This window comes from Micromesistius poutassou (genome assembly GCF_964030765.1).
Source record: "Micromesistius poutassou genome assembly, chromosome: 21".
In the NCBI taxonomy this organism is placed as follows: domain Eukaryota; kingdom Metazoa; phylum Chordata; class Actinopteri; order Gadiformes; family Gadidae; genus Micromesistius; species Micromesistius poutassou.
Window position 1 is genome coordinate 4,152,702 of NC_140291.1, and position 19,437 is coordinate 4,172,138.

The 19,437-nt window shown below is 45.5% G+C and overlaps 2 protein-coding genes across 5 annotated transcripts; one reads left to right on the top strand and one right to left on the bottom strand.

Annotated features, from left to right (window-relative positions):
* Positions 1–9: 9 nt before the first annotated feature.
* On the top strand, positions 10–11,522 carry exoc7 (exocyst complex component 7). Of its 4 annotated transcripts, XM_084485962.1 has the most exons (21): positions 10–178; positions 349–414; positions 579–763; positions 883–988; positions 1,331–1,553; positions 2,077–2,244; positions 2,713–2,724; positions 3,874–3,966; positions 4,584–4,646; positions 5,179–5,324; positions 5,947–6,099; positions 6,250–6,348; positions 6,532–6,594; positions 7,097–7,163; positions 8,911–8,976; positions 9,101–9,221; positions 9,594–9,689; positions 9,890–9,953; positions 10,116–10,157; positions 10,286–10,419; positions 11,149–11,522. In XM_084485962.1, exons 1-21 carry the CDS (start codon positions 119–121, stop codon positions 11,249–11,251), a joined length of 2,130 nt encoding a protein of 709 aa, XP_084342088.1. In that variant the 5' UTR covers positions 10–118; the 3' UTR covers positions 11,252–11,522. The 4 variants fall into 4 exon arrangements, with proteins under 4 accessions (XP_084342088.1, XP_084342089.1, XP_084342090.1 ...); XM_084485963.1 differs by lacking the exon at positions 4,584–4,646; XM_084485964.1 differs by lacking the exons at positions 2,713–2,724; positions 3,874–3,966.
* Positions 11,523–15,043: 3,521 nt separating this feature from the next.
* On the bottom strand, positions 15,044–16,523 carry LOC311367054 (galanin receptor 2a; the record flags this gene model as incomplete). Its single annotated transcript, XM_084485871.1, has 2 exons — positions 15,044–15,695; positions 16,156–16,523. The coding sequence occupies 2 exons, from the start codon at positions 16,521–16,523 to the stop codon at positions 15,044–15,046; spliced, it is 1,020 nt and encodes a 339-aa protein (XP_084341997.1).
* Between the last annotated feature and the right edge of the window lie 2,914 nt (positions 16,524–19,437).

Genomic DNA, 19,437 nt, shown 5'->3' on the forward strand with positions numbered 1-19,437 from the left:
AGACCCGTTTCCTACAACAGCAAATCCAGGAGGTCATTGTTTTGAATATTAAAGGAGTCTACAATTATACTTAACGCAGTTTGCCATCATTTAATGGGAATATACTTTGAAGCTGAAGATGATCCCAACCGAGGATGCATCCGCAAGGAAAAAGGAGATCGAGGAGAAACTGAAACAGGTCGGAAATAAGTGTCATGGGTGTGAAACGTTAACTAGCTAGATAGCGGTCTAGATAGCATTTCAAAATGCGTTATACATTGCGTTACTCATGGAAATGAAATGAAATACCTTTATTCTGATGCCTTGCTTATGTTTGGTTTGTCGTTGACTACCTACTGTGGGCTACAGGAACAAGAGACGCTGTCATTCATCCGAGAAAATCTGGAGAAGAGTGATCAGCTGACTAAAGGAATGGTATGAAGAGATACACACAACCCATCACTGTATTGAAACCGCTACACACAAACACACATACACTCACACAAACTGACCGACAGTAATCAAAACAAGAAAAAAAAAAATGCTTCATAATAACGTTATTTATGGTTGCTCGATATGCTCTTCTTCCTTCAACACAGGTCTCCATTCTGTCATCATTCGAAAGCCGTCTCATGCAGCTGGAGAACTCCATCATCCCAGTCCACAAGCAGACGGAGAACCTGCAACGGCTGCAGGAGAATGTTGATAAGACGTTGTCCTGCATGGACCATGTCATCAGCTACTACCACGTTGCTAAAGACACCGACAGGATCATACGAGAAGGGTGAGAGTTCTTCTGATTATGACATACTGTCATATCTGCGTTATTAGGCTGTATTTCACCCATTGACGGTTTAATGGAGTATACTGGATTCCAATACAATGTCAATTTGTCTGATTCAGTCCAACGGGGAGACTGGCAGAATACCTGGCCTGTATTGCTAAGATCCAGAAGGCAGTGGAGTATTTCCAGGACAACAACCCAGACAGTCCGGAACTCAACACAGTGGTACAGTTTTATGGGTTTTAAATTGTATCACTTAAATTTCATTGTAAAAAAAAAAAAGGCAAACGTCGGCTAGCCCCGTGTTACACTGTATTTTCTAACTCACTAATAATCTCCCATCTTCACTCATAAATGTAAAACTTGGGGCAGAATAGTCTCGTGGTTAATGTGGTATCTGCTTATTAAGGAGTTGGTTCAGATTTCCTGTACTCTCAGGCTAGAGCTAGCGCAATACTAATAGCATTCTGTTGTGCATTTACATTGAAATCCTCAACCTCACAGAAGCCACATTTCCCCATGACAACAGCCATCACCTCGGTCCGTTGTCCCTTGTTTGTCGTACAGAAAGCCCGCTTTGAGAAGGGCAAGGAGCTGCTGGAGGCCGAGTTCCGCAACCTGCTGACTCGCTACAGTAAGCCCGTGCCCCCAATCCTGATCCTGGACGCCCTCACAGTGGACGACGAGCTGGAGGTCCAGGAGGAAGTGATGCTGGAGCACCTGCCTGAGGCCGTGCTGCAGGACATCATCTTCATCTCCGGCTGGCTGGTGGAGTACGGACGCAACCAGGGTACATGGAATTTCATGCAGAAACACACACCCTCGCATACACTTGAACACACATGTTCACACATGTTCACACATGTGCATACACACACACACACACACACACTCACACATACACCAAAAAAAGTGCAATGACGTTGATGTTGAAAATCACTATTCCTGTCCCTAAAGACCTTGTCCCCTTTTGCCTAACAACATTGAAACACATTTAAATAATTTTGAGGTGTTTCATTATCACCCTGAGGAAGGCAGCACTGCCCTGTGTGAGACACTATTACACAGTGTACCCCGGAGGCAGCCTTAACAAGACCCCTGCAGATGTATGCAATTAATGTTCCCCGAGAAACCCCAAGACATCAGTAGCAGGCCTGTTAGCATGCTCATTACAATCCTGTCTATACCATATGTTGTCAGCATCCATTCACAGGTCCTGTCCAGCATCAATCAATTCCGAACGCTAAAAAAAATATCCAAAACGTAATAATTGCATTGTTTTTTTCCCCCCCCATCTCCCTCTCTTTCCGTAGATTTCATGAACGTGTACTTCCAGATCCGCTCCAACCAGCTGGACCGCTCCATCAAAGGCTTGAAGGACCACTTTCGTAAGAACAGCGCCTCGTCTGGGGTGCTGTACTCGCCCGCGGTCCAGACCAAACGCAAGGACACCCCCACCAAGAAGGCTCCCAAGAGACCAGGTCAGTCCCTGTTTCCCCTCTTTCCCTGCACCCCCACAATGGGAAATGACTCCCATGGTCCCTGTGATTTCTTCGCTCTCCCCACTGCTTTCACCACTCAAGGCCCCCCGGACCATTCTGGCCAAACTACAATGATTACTTTTCATTTTTCATTCATTCCACGCGTCACGCCACCCTTGGATCCAACTCTGAAAGATCTAAAAAACGCTCTGATTTGTGGACCCCTCTTTCCACGTTTGTTGTTGTGTCGCTCATGTGCCTGGCCGTTGATGAGAGTGCACGTACCACACAGCAGGGGGAGTACGTTACTTTGATCAACAGCCGGCACTGGTCCCTCTGTTCCCCAACCACCACCCCCCCCCCCCCCCCCTCCACCCCATCCTCATCATTGACCTTTTACACCCTCGTGACCCCTCACTAACCTTTCCTCCTCTCCTTTCCTTCTAAATCATTGTGTGGCGGTGACAGTCTACATATCAGGTAAAGAGAAGGCGGCCTTGTTGTTTATCTTTGTTAAGTGTGTGTGTCTTGTGCGGCCATTGCTCACTAGCAGTCTGACGGATGCAGCGGTACGCGTTAGTCGAGAGCACCTGAAAAGATTGCTTTTTGTGCACTTTTTACGCTGTGTTAGTAGTAGGGGGCATAGTGGCATCATAGCACAGATGTAAACACATTTGGCATTATAGTGGCATTATGGCATAGGTTCCATCCCCCTTTAGCTGTTGTTTTTGACTAAATTGTAAGAGCTGCGGTGTGGGTGAATTAGCTTATTGAAGCTCAGGGTTTTTGCTTGACCTGCTGTTTGCGGAGACGCCGCTAATGACATTTAAGACACCGCTTCTTTCATATCAACCAACTGTATCCACATGGACTCACCGCATGAGTTCACTGCTTAATGCGCTTCCACACGTAATTGTCGCAGTTGCAGATTCGCTGGATGCTATTGAGGCCTTTCTGACAAATGCAATTAAATCCTTACTCGCTGATGGCAGCCATCGCCTGCTCTAATAACAATTAATTTGTTTGTCCACCACAACCCTCTACATTTTTATGATCAGGTTTCATTTATTTGCTAATCCACTAACTCCATTGCATTGTTTGACCTGCAATCTTTATTGTTGTCAATTGTCTTCTCTGTGCATCCCTAAACCATGTAACAAAATGTTTGTAATAATTGTCATAACAATATGTAATTAGTATGTGTAATTATAATGGCTGGTTTTGTGTTGTTTTTTTTTCCCCCCTCCCAAACCTAACCTGTTTATTGTGCCTTTTTTTAATTTTGTGTTAGGTATTGTATGTTTTTTGTACCCAGACACACACATGGTAGATCTAGCTGCTCCTGTCTCTCTCTATAGTGGTGCTCCTGTCTTACTGTGGTGTATCAGGGCTGGGGGGGCTTGTCCTGCCTGGTGGTGGGATGGTGTCTGTGTCTGTGTTTCAATACTCACCCCTTAGCTCTCCCCCCCCCCCCCCCCCCCCTTTCTTTTTTCTTCTCTTTCTCCTCCTCCTCCTCTTCCTCCTTCTCCTCCTGCTCCCGTTTCTCCTCTTTGGCTGCTTCGGGACGCTGGTGGTTGCCATGGGGACTCTCTTGCTCCCCCCTCACTGTGTGTGTGTGGTGGACACCAGGGACCATTCGCAAGGCTCAGAACCTTCTCAAACAGTACTCACAACATGGGCTGGATGGGAAAAAGGGGGGCTCTAACCTCACTCCTATGGAAGGTAACGCACCTCCGGTGTACTCTTTGGTGTGTCTCCCTCTCTCTCTCTCTCTGTCTGTCTGTCTGGTGTTCTGTTGGTCTGTCTGTCTGTCGCTCTGTGGGCCACACACACACACACACACACACACACACACACACACACACACACACACACACACACACACACACACACACACACACACACACACACAGGGAATGAGGGGGCCAGATGCGGTCGACGACAGGTGGAATCGCACCTTATAGTCATCCTCTGAGTTGGTCCGTACCGAACACTGGAATCCGCTGGTTCCAGTCTTTGGTACGGACCAACTTTGGAACACTACACACACACACGGTAACACGTATACATCTCTCTGGGTGCTCTCTCCGTCCATGCCTCCCCCGAGCTCCACTCGACACAAAAGCTCCCCCCAGCCCCCGCCCACTTCCTCCTTACCGTCCCTCTTCTCGGGTGCTTGGTGGTGGTCCGCAGATAGTTGTTAAGTCCCGACTCTGGGGGGGGGGGGGGGGGGGGGTGGGGGGTGGGGGGGTCCCCTCAGTGGACACCCCCCGGTTGATGTTTCATTAAATCTCAGGCTAACCCCCAACCCACCGCTACCATCCAACCCAAACCATCAGATCACGACCAGCGGGTCAAACACCACTCTGACGCCCTGAACGAGAAGCACGGGGCCGCCTCGGGTAAGCGGGCCGGCGACGGACCAGACCCACATCACACACATGAAGAGAACCACTGCGGGCCCTCGTCACGGCTATAGGACACGACGGGAGGAGCCAGGGAGGGCAGGGCTGTTAAAGTTCAAAAAAGAGATCCACTAATTATTAAGATCGAGAAGGTTGCAAATAAACAAAACGAGAAAAGATCTGAACATGTATATACACAATAAAAGTCTAATGAATTAAATGTTATACCACTGCTGAATCAAACAAAGGCTAGGACTTGCTGTGAGAACAGGGGAAAGAAGAGACATTATAATTAGAACAGTAAGCCTAGCCAGGACGTGAAAGTGTATTTTTAAAGAAGCGAACGCGAGCACAATATCTCAACAAAATGTATAAAGTGTGTTCTAGTTTTTTTTTTTTTTTTAACTTGAGTCATAGCCCAGTGCAGTAACGGACAAACCGTCATGACGGTCCTGGCCGTCTGAAATGAAGAGTGGTCTCTGAAACCCCTCCCCTCCCCCCCCTCCCCCCTCCGCCGTCTGCCTCCCAGGGAAGGACGACGTGCTGGACATCGAGATCGACTCGTACATCCACTGCATCAGCGCCTTCGTCAAGCTGGCCCAGAGCGAGTACGCCCTGCTGACGGAGATCATCCCCGAGCACCACCAGAAGAAGACCTTCGACTCCCTCATCCAGGTCAGCCCCGGCGCCACTGCGTCGTGAACGTGTACATCCATTTTAAACACACTCTTTTTTTTTTTTTTTAGGATAATCATCTGTTTGATTCAGAGAGAGATGCACCGTTGTTAATGAGTATTTTGAGTTGGTGCATATTTTTGAGTTCGATTTTTAGACACACCAAGGGCAGGTTGTACTTTCTCCTCGCGTTGTTGCCAAGTCACAGAAGGAAGTCGGTGTCTCTATTAGACTATATTTCAGTGTTCTACTCCCACAAAACTAACTGTAAACTATAAGCCAAGAGTTTGGGGGAGTGTCATTGTTTTGTAATGAAACAAGTTTCTTTCATTTTAGCCTTATGAGAAGCAAAGGGCTGTTCACAATACGAGGTTGTGTGTGTGTGTGCGTGTGTGTATACACGCCGCTGCCTGCAATTGGTCGACAACACCACGTCAACGATTGTGTGTCTCACCGTGACTCGCGTCATTCAACGAAAAAAAGCCACCAAATTGCACAATTGACGATATCGTGTCCCGTGGAAACCGCCCCTGTTCAACCAGCCTACACAAACACGGCAATCTGGGTTTTCCCCCCCGGGGCCTTGATGTTTTCCCTGCGTCCTTCCCCCTCCCCGCCACAGGAGGCGCTGGACAACCTGATGCTGGAAGGAGACAACATCGTGTCGGCGGCGCGCAGGGCCATCATGAGACACGACTACTCCGCCGTGCTCACCATCTTCCCCATCCTCAAGCACCTGAAGAACTCCAAGTCTGACTTCGACAGCACCCTGCAGGTAGGCACCGGGACGTCCTGCACCTGGTAACGAGCCGCGCCGGGCCATGGTTTGGGCCCCGGTGTCTCTCATTGGTGGACGACGTAGCGTTTCTTTTTGTTGTTGTTGTTGTTGTTGTTGTTGTTGTTTATTTTGGTGGTGTGTTTCCAGGGGACAGCGGCTAGCACTAAGAACAAACTGCCCACTCTGATCACCTCCATGGAAAGCATAGGAGCCAAAGCTCTGGAGGAGTTTGCAGACAGCATCAAGGCAAGACCCCTATTATATAACATAGATATGAAGCTGCATATAAATTAAATAAATATTCCTTTTTATTTGATTATATATATATTCAGCTCTCAGAACCGTTGCATATCCACATATATCTAAACATATACTGTACATACACAAAACATATATTATCCAACCCCTCTACATGTCTTTTGACAATAGAACGATCCGGATAAGGAGTACAACATGCCCAAGGATGGAACTGTCCACGAACTGACAAGCAATGTAAGCCAACGCTGTGTGTGTGTGTGTGTGTGTGTGTGTGTGTGTGTGTGTGTACACACACAACAGTACAAACTCACAAACACCTGCCTACTAGGGTCTATCTCTCTCTCTCTTTCGCTCTCTCTCTTTCTTTCTGTCACAGTTGCTCTCTCGGTCTGTGTGTGTGTGTGTGTGTGTGTGTGTGTGTGTGTGTGTGTGTGTGTGTGTGTGTGTGTGTGTGTGTGTGTGTGTGTGTGTGTGTGTGTGTGTGTGTGTGTGTGTGTGTGTGTGTGTGTGTGTGTGTGTGTGTGTCTATCTCTCTTTAGCTGTTTTTGTTACTTCCTCAAGCACGGATGGAGACCCGTGGGCAACAGCTCATTGAACAGTGAACAGCACTACCTTGGTCAAATAGACTGAAGTGGCTCTGGTCAATGTTTTCACCGTCCCTCTCTCTCTCTCTCCCTCCCTCTCTCTCTTTCCCTTTGTCTCTCTCTCTCTGCCTCTACGTCTCTCATATTCACAGGCCATCCTGTTCCTACAACAGCTGCTGGACTTTCATGAGACAGCAGGAGCCATGTTGGCCTCTCAAGGTAGAGCCAAGTCGCTTTGAGGGACGCCAAAGACATGCTTCCGCCATCTTAGCGTTGCATAAGATGTATTTTTTTATGCATGTGAATTTAACGTTGGGAGACCCAAGAATCCATGAAGAAAGATCACTGCATTTTTCATTGTGGGCACTGATTTTGTATAGAGTACATTATGCATATTGTCTGTAGTACCATATGTCCATAGTCTCAACCATCACCCCTCAATCGATCCAGGACCCAGCCATCTGTCTCTTTCCTCGGCTTGCCTTGCATGAAGTTTCTTAAAGCACTACGGACGTACACGTTGAGGTTCCCGTTGGGATTGTGGGAACGAGTCTTTACAGGGGCAGTGAACCTTGTGATCTTTGACATGACAATCTATGATCATTTGTTCACTCATCATTGAGAGAAATCGGGTGTAAAATCCTATGTTTATGCAAGTCTCTTACAAGCGGTTTGTAAACTTTCCACACGCCGATGGGGTTCTTCTCTTGACGTCCAAGTGACTTTTCCGAGGCACTTTGACGTCATGACAAAGGGACGCCCTTAGCGGTGTGTGTGTGGATGTGTGGCGCTCCATCTGGCAAGCTGATGATTTTGACATCTGCATCTGAGAAAGTGTAAAGCTTCCCGGATATTAATAATATATATATATATATATATATATATATATATATATGAATAGTATTGCGCCGCGGGGTCTTACGCACTTCACATACAACATCCCTCACTCACACCATGACGGTAGGCTAATACATTTAAATAAAGCTCACAAAGTGGGCAAGGGTTCATCAGCGTGGGTGTAACATCGACCCCACTCCTTCCCAGAACTCTTAAAAAATGTTTTATTTGATTAATTTATTAATTCATTATTTTATATAATTTTATATTATATTCATTATTTTATTTTATTTTTAAACACAGTAGTCGAAATCCTCTTCCTTCCGCCCGCTCTCCTCGCCATCTCCTCCTGCCCATGCATAATGTCTGCACCCTTTGTCCTCCTCCTATCCCTTTCTGTTCTCCTCCAGCACTGTGGTCCTTACCTCTCATCGCACCCTGTCTGTCTGTCCGTCTGTCTCATCCCTGTTCGCTACTTGGCTTGTTCTGTACTAACAAAATTATCTTCTAACCTATTGCACCTTTTTTTTTTCTTTCTCTTCTCTCTTCTTCTCTGGCTCTTGTCCTTCTCTTTCGCCTTGCCTCTGCCCGCTTAGTACTGGGCGACACTTACAATATACCTTTAGACCCCCGAGGTAAGCAAAAGATGGCCACGGATGGAGACCCCCTACACCCCCCCCCCCCCCGATTTACTCTTATCGATGAACAGTTGTAGTTGATCTTTTCTTAGCTTTAAATGTTTTTATTTCTCCTAGGGATTCATTTGTAAAGTGTATCTAATCAGTGACGATTGTGATCCTAACAATTGCTTCTCTTTAACAAACCACAAATGAGTTAGAGTGGCCCGTTTGAACAGTGGCACAGTTCTATTTCTTGGATACATAGATGTTAAGCACTTAAGTGCAGCTCGTTGTAAAGTTGGTCTGTGCTGCGCTGCCATGGAAACGGTTTCATTAACATTTGGGCATGTCCCCAATATTAAGCCAATGGCAAATAGAGTGACATCCAAAAATTCATATATGCAGATTTTTCACTCATCAGCCCCCACGGGATCTTTTATTAGAAGCCTAGTTTGGAAGGTGGCCTGCTGCTCGTGTTAACAGTGTTCTAAACGTACGTATTGTTCCAGAGACCAGCTCCTCAGCCAGCAGCTACAGCTCAGAATTCAGCAAAAGGCTCCTCAGCACGTATATATGTAAGTGGAATAATAGTAAAACCTAAAAACAAACTCTCACAGTCACAGCATCGGAACAACCACGACAACAACAACGACAATGACATTTGTCGCTCTGCTTTGCGTGTGCTTTGTTTGTGTCCAGGCAAGGTGCTGGGAAACCTGCAGCTCAATCTGCTCAGCAAGTCCAAGGTGTACGAGGACTCTGCTCTGAGTGCCATCTTCCTGCACAACAACTACAACTACATCCTAAAGTCCCTGGAGAAGTATGAGCCCTCGTTTTGTCGTTGGTTTTTTTTTTTCCAATCAGTGGCCTCATTTATTCTCCCAGTGTGTTATAGTGTTAATAAGAACACTGATACCATTATCAAACTTGAAAACAATTTATTATTGGTAAAAGTATTGTTGAATATAAGAATAATCAAATACCAAAATCGAATAATTGTTTTAATTGCACTATTATACTATTCAAAAAAGATATACTAATATTAATATTGCTGTTAATAATTATACAAATAACTCGGCTCCACTATGATGCAGGGCCAGCTGTTTTGACATTATTACACTACAGTTTCCCCCTAGTAAGACTCTAGTCTCAAGGCGTTCATGTCCTCTCTGTGTGACCTGTGACCTCTCAGGTCGGACCTGATCGCCCTGGTGAAGGTGACCCAGAAGAAGGCTGAGGTTTCCTACAGAGAGCTGATCGAGCAGCAGATCCAAATGTACCAACGCAGGTAAAAAAAGAATAACCGGACCAGCGACATGCGTTTGAACTAGACTTTTTAGTCTCTTTGTTTGCACGACCATCCCTCAATGTGCGCTGCTGCTGCTGCTGAACGGGTCGATACGTTCTTTGTGTAATGCACCTGAACAGGAAGTGTGTGTGATGTAGGGTCCCGACCTGACGTGTTCTTCCCCTTGTGTTCTCTCCCAGCTGGTTCAGGGTCACGGAGCATCTGACCGACCGGAACATGCCCGTCATCCAGCCCTACAACAAGGTCAGCCTTTACAGATTGAAGAACAAGGAACCTGGAATAATAATTATTTGATTTATAAATTCTCATTTACATAAATGGCCAAGGCCAAACAAAGCAAAATGAAAGAAATATTATACATTCAGGAAAACAAGGGTTGACGCTCTTGTCTCTGCTACCTTTCAGCTCAAAGACAAAGAGCGACAAGTGATCAAAGACAAGTTCAAGGTAGGGTTCGGATGAATATTACACACTGGAGGATCTCACTCTGTCGGGCCATTGTTTTAAGAAATGCTAAAAAAAAAACAGCCTCCCCGTTTCCATAAACAAATCACCACCTCCACCCCCACAACCAGGGCTTCAATGACGGGCTGGAGGAGCTGTGCAAGACCCAGAAGGGCTGGGCCATCCCGGACAAGGAGCAGCGAGACTTCATCCGCCAGGCCCAGAAGAGGGTGGTGTCCGAGGGCTACAGGGCCTTCCTGCACAGGTGACAGCAGGGAGCCGTGTTCAGCTGGCCACATACAGGGCTCCTAGGTTCAAGAGCCAAGGGTTTGTTTAGCAAATGCAATAAACACAGGGTAGCTCTGAGCAATGAAGTTCCAAAGACAATGCACTATTTAGTTGGGTTGAAGCGGCATGAAAAGCAAAAATACCCAGTAGTACCCAAAAAATACCCCAAAACACCCAAGTAGTTATACAATTTTTATTTTTTAACGTAATAAAATATGCACTTCTACATATACATATGAGTCATATGTTTTGTAGAAATAACATGCATTTTATTTGTCCCAGGTGGCAAATGGGTGTGTCACAGCAAAGAGTACAGGACAGTTATAGGAACTAAAAAGAGACTAAAAACAAATTGAAATTAGTATAAAAACGACAAAACATTATTATGGAACCGGTGTTGCTGTGCCGGACTTTCCCCATGCGAGAGCCAGTTGGTTTGTTGTTAAAATTACGTTAAGGACGGTGTACTTTTTTAGAATGAGGGATATTGAATAACATCACGCATGAATATATAATTAAAAAATAAATAGAATAAACTAGATAAGTGGAACTAGATTTCTCTTTATTTGTGTTGTTACTGTGTGTAATGCTGCTGCTACACTGCAATTTTCCAGCTTGGGATCAATAAAGTAAATCTATCTATCTATCTATCTATCTAGATACGAGTTCATGTTGTTGTTGTTGTTGTTGTTGTTTCGATGCGTAGATGCGCCAACATCCAGTTCACCAAGAACCCGGAGAAGTATCACAAGTACCGGCCGGAGCAGGTGGAGGACATGATCGAACGGCTGTTTGACACCTCGGCCTAAACGCCCCGCCCACAAATCCCCTCATGGACGACCGACCAACCCCCCCCCCCCCCCCCCCCCTCCCTCCAACACTAAAGAAACCCCTAGTTAAAGCCCCCCTAACAACAAATAAACCTTCTCTGAAGACCACCCCTGATGCCACGATTATGTATGTGTCCTAACGAATGTCTTGATTATTTTGTACAAATATATGACAATTATGTATTTATATGTAATTTACTCGGATGACTCCCAATCGAATCAGATGAATAAAGAGAGAACCTGTATCACTGATTCTTGTTTTTGTTTTTTGTTTAATAGAGCCCGTACCATTGCAGACAGGGCAGCACATCCATACACAAATGCTTAATGGACTGCATTTATATCGATGTCTTAACCTGTGTTCAGTCAAAGTACTTTACAGTTCGACCGTCACATTCACAGTAAGCCGAAGACGGTGTCCACCGTGCCAGGGAACTGCCAGCTTGGCAGGAGCAGTTAGGGGGAGATGTCCTGCTCATGGACACCTCAACACTTAAAAGGATCGATAAAACTCCAACAGGCCGCCACAAAGGTGCCATGATGAACGTAGAGAAGCCTATGAATATTTATAGAAGTTTGTTTGATTTAGTATTGGATCACATATTTGTCTTGCTTTTTAAGAATGTTTATTTGAAATGTAGGACATCACTGACTAATTATAAATGGGATAGGTTTTTGAGCATCTTGGTGTGAAGATTCACACTAGACCCACAGCCAGCCAATACATAAATCATTAGGGAATCTGATTTTTACAGAAGGGGCTCTCAGTAAAAATCCAGACACTAGATGGAAAATGTGTTGCAGTCAACACATTTTCGGTGGTTGCAATTCCGTCTGAAATAGATGTACAGATTGTTATGGTTACAATTTAATTTGATATATAAATACATAAATAAAAACAAGTGATTTTAGTTATTTTCTTGTATAGTATTTTATACAAGTATTGTGTTCCTTTAACATTGTTTTAACAACTTAACCAACAGCAGAGGCAAAAGTTAGAAATAGTTATTTTTATTTTTTCAAAAATGGATTAAAACTATACCAAAAACCAATACAAAACAATATATATACGCCCACATCACAGATAAATTCCAATAGTGTAGAACATTCTAATGTTGCTTTCTGTGTATCATATCATCCCAGTTTCGATTTTGGCACACACTGGCAGAAGTTGTACAAACAATCTAAATAATTGTGAATTGCTCTCATCAATGTGTCTGGTGTTATACAGAAATGCTCTCATTTCTGTTGACTCTATGCACTATTTGTTTGCTCATTCGACAGGTGTTCCCCAAGCCCCCACACCAAGCCCACCACTTCCTCCCAACTGAAAAAGTTATCAGACCTTGAATAACAACAAAGTCAAGAATATTCCTAAATAAATGATAAGGGAGTGTGGTTATGCATGCAACCTTTGGATCAAAAAGAATAGCTCCTGTGCAATCATTTTGTTTCAGGTCGATGTTATTTAACCACTAAATGGAGACGCACCCTGGCATTGGTCTTTGAGATTAAAACGGCAAAAGTGGCCTCATGTACAAGAGGCTTTGAATAAATCCTGCTTCCTTAGTGATTAATGAAGGCTGGCTACTTAACCTGGCGTCTGCAGCTGCTCCGCTCCAACCGCATAGTAATATGTTATCAGCCTTTCTCGACTACTGTGTGCGTATGTGTTGAGGTGTGTGCGTGTGTTGAGGTGTGTGTCGTGTGTGTGTGTGTGTGTGTGTATGCGTGGGTTGTCACTTTGCAGTTGATTTGCTTCCGAACGGCAAGATTACGCAACAGAGTATCAATACGCGGCAACGTCACAAGTTATCACTAAGGATTAGAAGGATGCAATAAAAACATAAATAGGACCTGCTATCTGAAAACACACAGTGGAAGATGAAGCGTGTGTCAACCCACCTGTGTGTGCGCGCGCGCCAAAGAGCAGACCCGGAGCAATAAAATCAGAGTAGTTCGGCAGTTATTAGGGCTTATTATCTGGTTGTATTTCCATAAAGCACTAAAATGTAATTTGAAATAGAAATAACTTATTTTGAACCCATTATGTTCTCTCTCTCTCTCTCTCTCTCGCTCTCTCTCTCTTTCGATGCTCATGAGCCAGAATCTCTGTCGCCGTGACTCATGCTGTTCTCTTTCTGTGTTACATCCCGCTGGGGTTTGGGTTGTAGTTGTTGGTTTGTTGTTTGGATAAGAAGGCCTCTAAAATGCCTTCTAAAATCCCATCACCATCATCAGCTTTTGAAGCAAAGCCTTTGGGATGCAACTGATAGCATAAATAAACAAGGAGGCTACCTATCATCAATGGCATACAGGATATTTGCAGTATTTAGCACATTGTCACACAGTATATTGTTGCAGGAAATTATACAGTCTAATTTTCCCAATAGTCATTTATTGAATGTTTGCGATTCCGCACCGTTCTCATACCCTCCTCCCGGTTGGGTCTCAGCAACGGGGGCACGCTTGGCCCCGTTGCCCTCCAGAGCTGTTTATTCTGGTAACGCCTTGTTCCCAGATAGGAACGCTTTCTGTGAAATTGCTTGTTGAAACCGTTTAACTACCCTTTAATTTGGGGATGATTCCGTTGCTGTCTTCGTTTTAGCAGCCGCTTTACAACCCAAGTGGGTTTCCAGTTGATATTCGATGTGAAGGGGAAATTGTCAATAAAATGTCAATGACCTTTTGAAGGCACAACGAACAGCACAGGATTTTGCCAGCATACAAAAACCAAAAGGGTTATTTCATTCCTGATCTATTTACATCAAGGTAATGCTTCCAGTGATCATTAAAAACATAGACATAAAAATCGGTGACCATCTAGGCATGGATGAATACACAGCAGCCGCATTATAAGATGCATCATTTACACCTTGCTCAGATCACAGGAACAAAAACACATGGACAACACATTCCTTTGCAAGAACAGCCGGCACATCCGATCCTTTTGCATTCATTCTTAAACCTCCTCTTTCTACCAATTCCATAAGGAGGGTGTAGAAACTAAGAGTCTCTTCATCTATGGCTATTACATAGTACGAGCAATGCTCAACGCTAGCACCGCTCTGTCATTTTCAAATTGGGAATGAAGTAGAATGTACTAATTCCTGTTTACGTGGTTTAACATTCACCCTATTCTCATCCCCTCCCTGAAAGGCCTCTGTCTACATCCCCCCACTGTTCTCGAGGAGTTGATTGGGAAACATTTGGGGGGGTTGGGATTAGTAAATTAACTTCTATCAATGAAACAACAGATCCCCCTCAGACCTACTGGGGTGCCAATTACACCCAGGTACAACATCCCACCTGTTAAGTTAGGGTTAACTTAAGAGGGAGTCGAGGTGTACCTTTTTGTTTTGTTTAACGTAGAGAACAGGTGTTTTGTTATAGTGTTGTTTGGGATGATTTAAAGAAAGAGTAATACAGTAAGCAGCGTAAAAGCGGCAACCATGTAGCAGGATGGGGCTGGTTGTTGGGGTGTCCTTCAAGAGCCTGTGAATTAAGGAAGAAACATTGTGCCTTGGCTCACTGCTCTACTCGGTACAAAGTACTCGGAAACGGCACCTTGTTTTGAAGGATCCTCCTCATTTGGCGAGCTAGCCAGCCGGGAGTAAACAAGAGGGTTACATCAAGAAAGACCTTCCACTAGAGTCTAGACTACGGGAACTACACTAGAATGTGAATGCAAGTTAGGGCACTTCGACGCCTTCCCGTAGGGGGACGGGACGGGACGGGACGGGGGGGGGGAAACAATTATCCCCGGCACCTCTAGTTGGTGGTCTCCATACTGCTGCCCATGTGGACGGCCTTCGCGGACGCGGCGTGAAGCCTCTTCCCCGCCCTCTTCTTCAGCTCGCAGCAGAACAGCTTGCCGAAGCCCTTGCGGAAGTGCCTGGAGACCAGGGCGTACACCACGGGGTTGAGGCAGGAGTTCGCGTAGGCCAGCAGGTGTGAGAGGATGCGCAGCGCGTAGGTGGTGTGGTTGAGCGGGAACGGCCCGAACCACATGCACAGGACCAGCAGGTGGTGGGGCAGCCAGCAGAGGCCGAACAGAGCCGCCACCGCGATGATCATCTTGGTGACCCGCCGCTTGGCCTGGCGGGACCCCAGCACGGCGGGGGTCCGGGGGGGGTCGGCGCTGGTCCACAGGTGGCGCACGGTGCGGGCGTAGGTCACGGCCAGCACGGCGAAGGGCAGGAGGTAGCCGAAGACGAGGGTGCACATGTCCATGGCGAGGCGGGGCGCGGGCTCCCACGCGGGGAGGCAGGCCCGGCAGCCGCCCAGGTCCACCTGGCGGTAGTAGCTGAGGTAGGGCCCGGAGAAGAGCAGCGCCAGCAGCCACACCAGGGAGATGGACGCCAGGGCGTTCTTGGGCGTTCTCATCTGCCTGGAGTGCAGCGGGTAGCAGATGCCCAGGTACCTGCTTCCACAGGGAGGGGGGAAGCACAGCGGTTATATGTTATGTAAAAGGGTTAGGGTTAGGGTTAGGGTCGCACAGCCGTCAATGCACCCGTCAAGGCATAAACGAGCATGTTATGTTCGTTCATGAAAGACTTTAAGTAGGAGCTGCTGTATGGACTGTGAGTCGTCTAGTAGATTGTCATGTGTTTAGGACAAAAATCGACATAAATATACATATTTTTGGATGAAAGTGTAATGACGTATATAATGAGTATATAGAATGAATTAATTGTATTCCATATGAATCACAGCAATACATCACTAGAGCAAAACACAACGGCAGTGATAATGTAAGGTAAATGTTTATTGCGCTCTAATGTAGCCCATTCGGTTAAGTTGCAATGTGGCTTTGCCACACCCTTTGCATTAAGAATCAATGACTTGCACATCTCGGAGATTAATAAATAACGCACACGCACCTGTCCAATGACACAGCCGCCAGGGTGAAGATGCTGGCGTGCATGGTCAGAAATATAAGAAAGTGGACCACTTTGCAGAACACCGGGCCGAACACCCACTCGTCCATGGTGTAAATGGTGGCTTGAAAGGGCACGCAAAAGACAATAAAAGACAGGTCTGCAATCCCGAGGTTAAAAATAAACAAACTAGTCGTCTTGGTGTTCATCTTCCCAGTGCGAAAGAGCACAGCGAGGACCAGACAGTTTCCCACCGTGCCGACCAGGAAAATCAGCGAGAACGCCAGAGAAATTAAAGCGGTCTCGAGTTTCATTGCGACCGTGGTGGAGTTACACGAGAGAAGATCCATGTTAAAATCATGTCCACCCATTGTCCAAAACTAGCGCACTGAGAAAAAGTGTGCAGGGGGAAGAAGAGGATGCAAATGACCTCAAGAGCAGCACCGTTTGGTCATGCCAGGGTAGCAGCAGCTGCACGTTAAGAAAGACCTGCACACGATTTACAATCCCAATGGATCAATGCAATTCATGGGCATTGAGTGTCAGTGGCTTCATCAGCCACTTCACATTTTCCCGAAGCAGCAACTTTTGTAGTTTGTCCTACGTTTGTAGGCCTATTAGATCAAGCTAAAGTTGTATCGAAAGGTTATGACGCTGTTTAAATTTGCTGACAATATCAGATAATTTGTTATGCAACTGTTGTCTTCTTAATTGGACAAGCGGGTTGATGAGTAGACGAACACGTGTCTGTCTGAAATCATCTGATTCTAGATTGGTTTTATTTGGCGCCCTCTGGTGGACTCATCTTGAACAACGCATTAGAAACTTCGCCGGTTTGCGACCCTTTCAGCCCAAGCGTGATACCTTTCCTGTCCAACAGATGTCCTCAGCGTATCTGTAATCTGTATGTCCAATTTGCCTGTTAGATTTATTCTGGGCGGTTGAAATAAGCCTGTTGGTCCGAGCTGATTATTGTTTTGCAAAGAAAAAAGTTTTTTTTAACGATCACGTAACAGACTTCAGACTTTTTTGAAGTCTTCAGAAAAGCCTCGCTTCCAGAGGTAAGGCTGATTGTATCTATAAGCGTAAGAGCAAAATAATGTTAGGCTACGTTTGCTGCTGACTTCAAGGCTTTCATTTAGCCTATTTTATTAATTCCTTCAGTAGGTTTGTTTCCTCTTAGCATGAGAGGTGCTCTTCTGCAAAGTCCCAAAGTGAATGATAATTAAACAAACATATAAGTTAAAAAGGCGAAAACAAATAGGCCTACAGTAAAAAATACAGATACAGTAAAAATACGAGTAAACCTTTCACCCGATGGCCCACTTAGGCCTACTTCTACTGCGGTTAACTTGTTAGGAACTACATTCCAACCCATGTTTGGAAAAGGAACAAATAAATATGTTGTAGGCTACTATGCATGATATATGACTTGAGCCATGCAGGCTTCACAAATCCGCTGACAGGGGCCAGATCGCTGTGCCGAGAGAAGCCGAGCGGCTCGCAGTACAGACGCTGAGCATCGGCGCACCTCAAACAGTTAAATATTTAGTTTGGTGAAGCTCAGCTAGTCTACCGGCACACAATTAATCACCTCAAATGAGAGAGTTCGGTCAAACAAACCATTATTTTCTCAAGGGAGAACGTGTGTGTGTGTGTGTGTGTGTGTGTGTGTGTGTGTGTGTGTGTGTGTGTGTGTGTGTGCGTGTGTGTGTGTGCGTGTGTGTGTGTGTGTGTGTGTGTGTGTGTGTGTGTGTGTGTGTGAGAGTTAAATGGTGTGCGAAAGTCTGTGTTAGTGGGTGAGTGTGTGTGCGTGTGTGTGTGAGGGTTTGCGAATTGGTGTGGGAGAGAGTTTGTGTGTGTGTGTGTGCGTGTGTGCGTGTGTGTGTCCGTGCGTGTGTGTTTATGTCAGAATGTCATTGAGCATAAGAGTGTAAGAGTCTTCCAAGCTACAATTGGGCGACGAGTTAAATTCCGTACAAAGGAAATAAATCCTTCCCTTAGTTCTTTTTCCTCAGGATCCATCATATTTCATGAGCTCAGGCCCTAAATATCCTGCTATTCACTACCTCTGGTACCACAGCATGGCTTTCAAACCAGTTTGAATGGACCATCAACCCGAGGCTCCAAGTCTAGCCCCTTAATGGTTCCTGCAGGCGCTCCTACTGGGCAGCCTTTTAGCCGAGCAAGCAAGTTTATGTGGAAGTGGGGAAGAGACACAAATTAGGAGCTCTGAAAAGTGCTCTTCAGAAAAACAGTAGCACGGAAACGGAGGGGCCCCAAAGGCCCTGATCGGAGTGCTTTCTATTTTTCTGAAATGGCTGCAGACCAGGGGAGAACGAATATGTGATATTTTCTGAAACCACAATGTCTAATCATTGACACACCCTGTCCCACCCTGTAGAAGGTACCACACATGAATAAATCAATGCAGAACAAAGTGTGATTGAACATAGCATTTTATTTAACATTGTAGAAAGTGTGTCACTTCTGTGGGATTATTTATGTTTATTTATGTAGGCAATGGTCTCTCAGTTTCCCTCTTTGATTAGCTCTGTATCACATTTTTCTCATCTTGGCAACCAGATCTACCAGTAGAGGGCAGCAAATCACACATGCAACCGTTGTGCTTAAATTATCCAATTACTAGACGACAAGTAAAAAAAACGCCCAATTTTTTTTATCTTAGCGGTGGAACAGGCTGACCTCGCAGGCTCTGAATCGTTTCGTCCATTAAACTGCAGACAATTGGATTCTGGGGTAGACACAGCCATACAGAGGAAGTGATCTAATGAGCCAGCATTTCTCTCTTGTAGTTAGACAACGAATTCCGACAGCAATCGAAGGACAAGTGCCATCCACCCAACCCCACCCCACTTACAACTAACAATATAAATATGGTTGGAGTAGGATGTGAAAGTCTGCATTCCAGTGTGACCGCCTTGTTGCCGCGCACCAATGCTTAAGTCACATCCATGGCACCAACAGACATTCTTCCAACTTCCTGTTAGGAAATTGCACTGAGTTTCTCAATCCCAGTGTATAGAAAGCTCTGTATTTAAACCATATTTTTCTCGTTTGAAATGATAAGGCACAGTCCCAAAGCAAGTAGGAGTTTGCGACGGAGACGGAAACGACTAGGCCTACTGGTGCTTTTACTTCAAAACCATTTGGTTCTGGTGGGTTTCACTCTGTGTCCAGGAAATCCATGCCCACAAATAATTCACAACTGACATTAAAGGAAATACTCGCTCTAATGGTTGGATGAACGATTTTATGAAAATA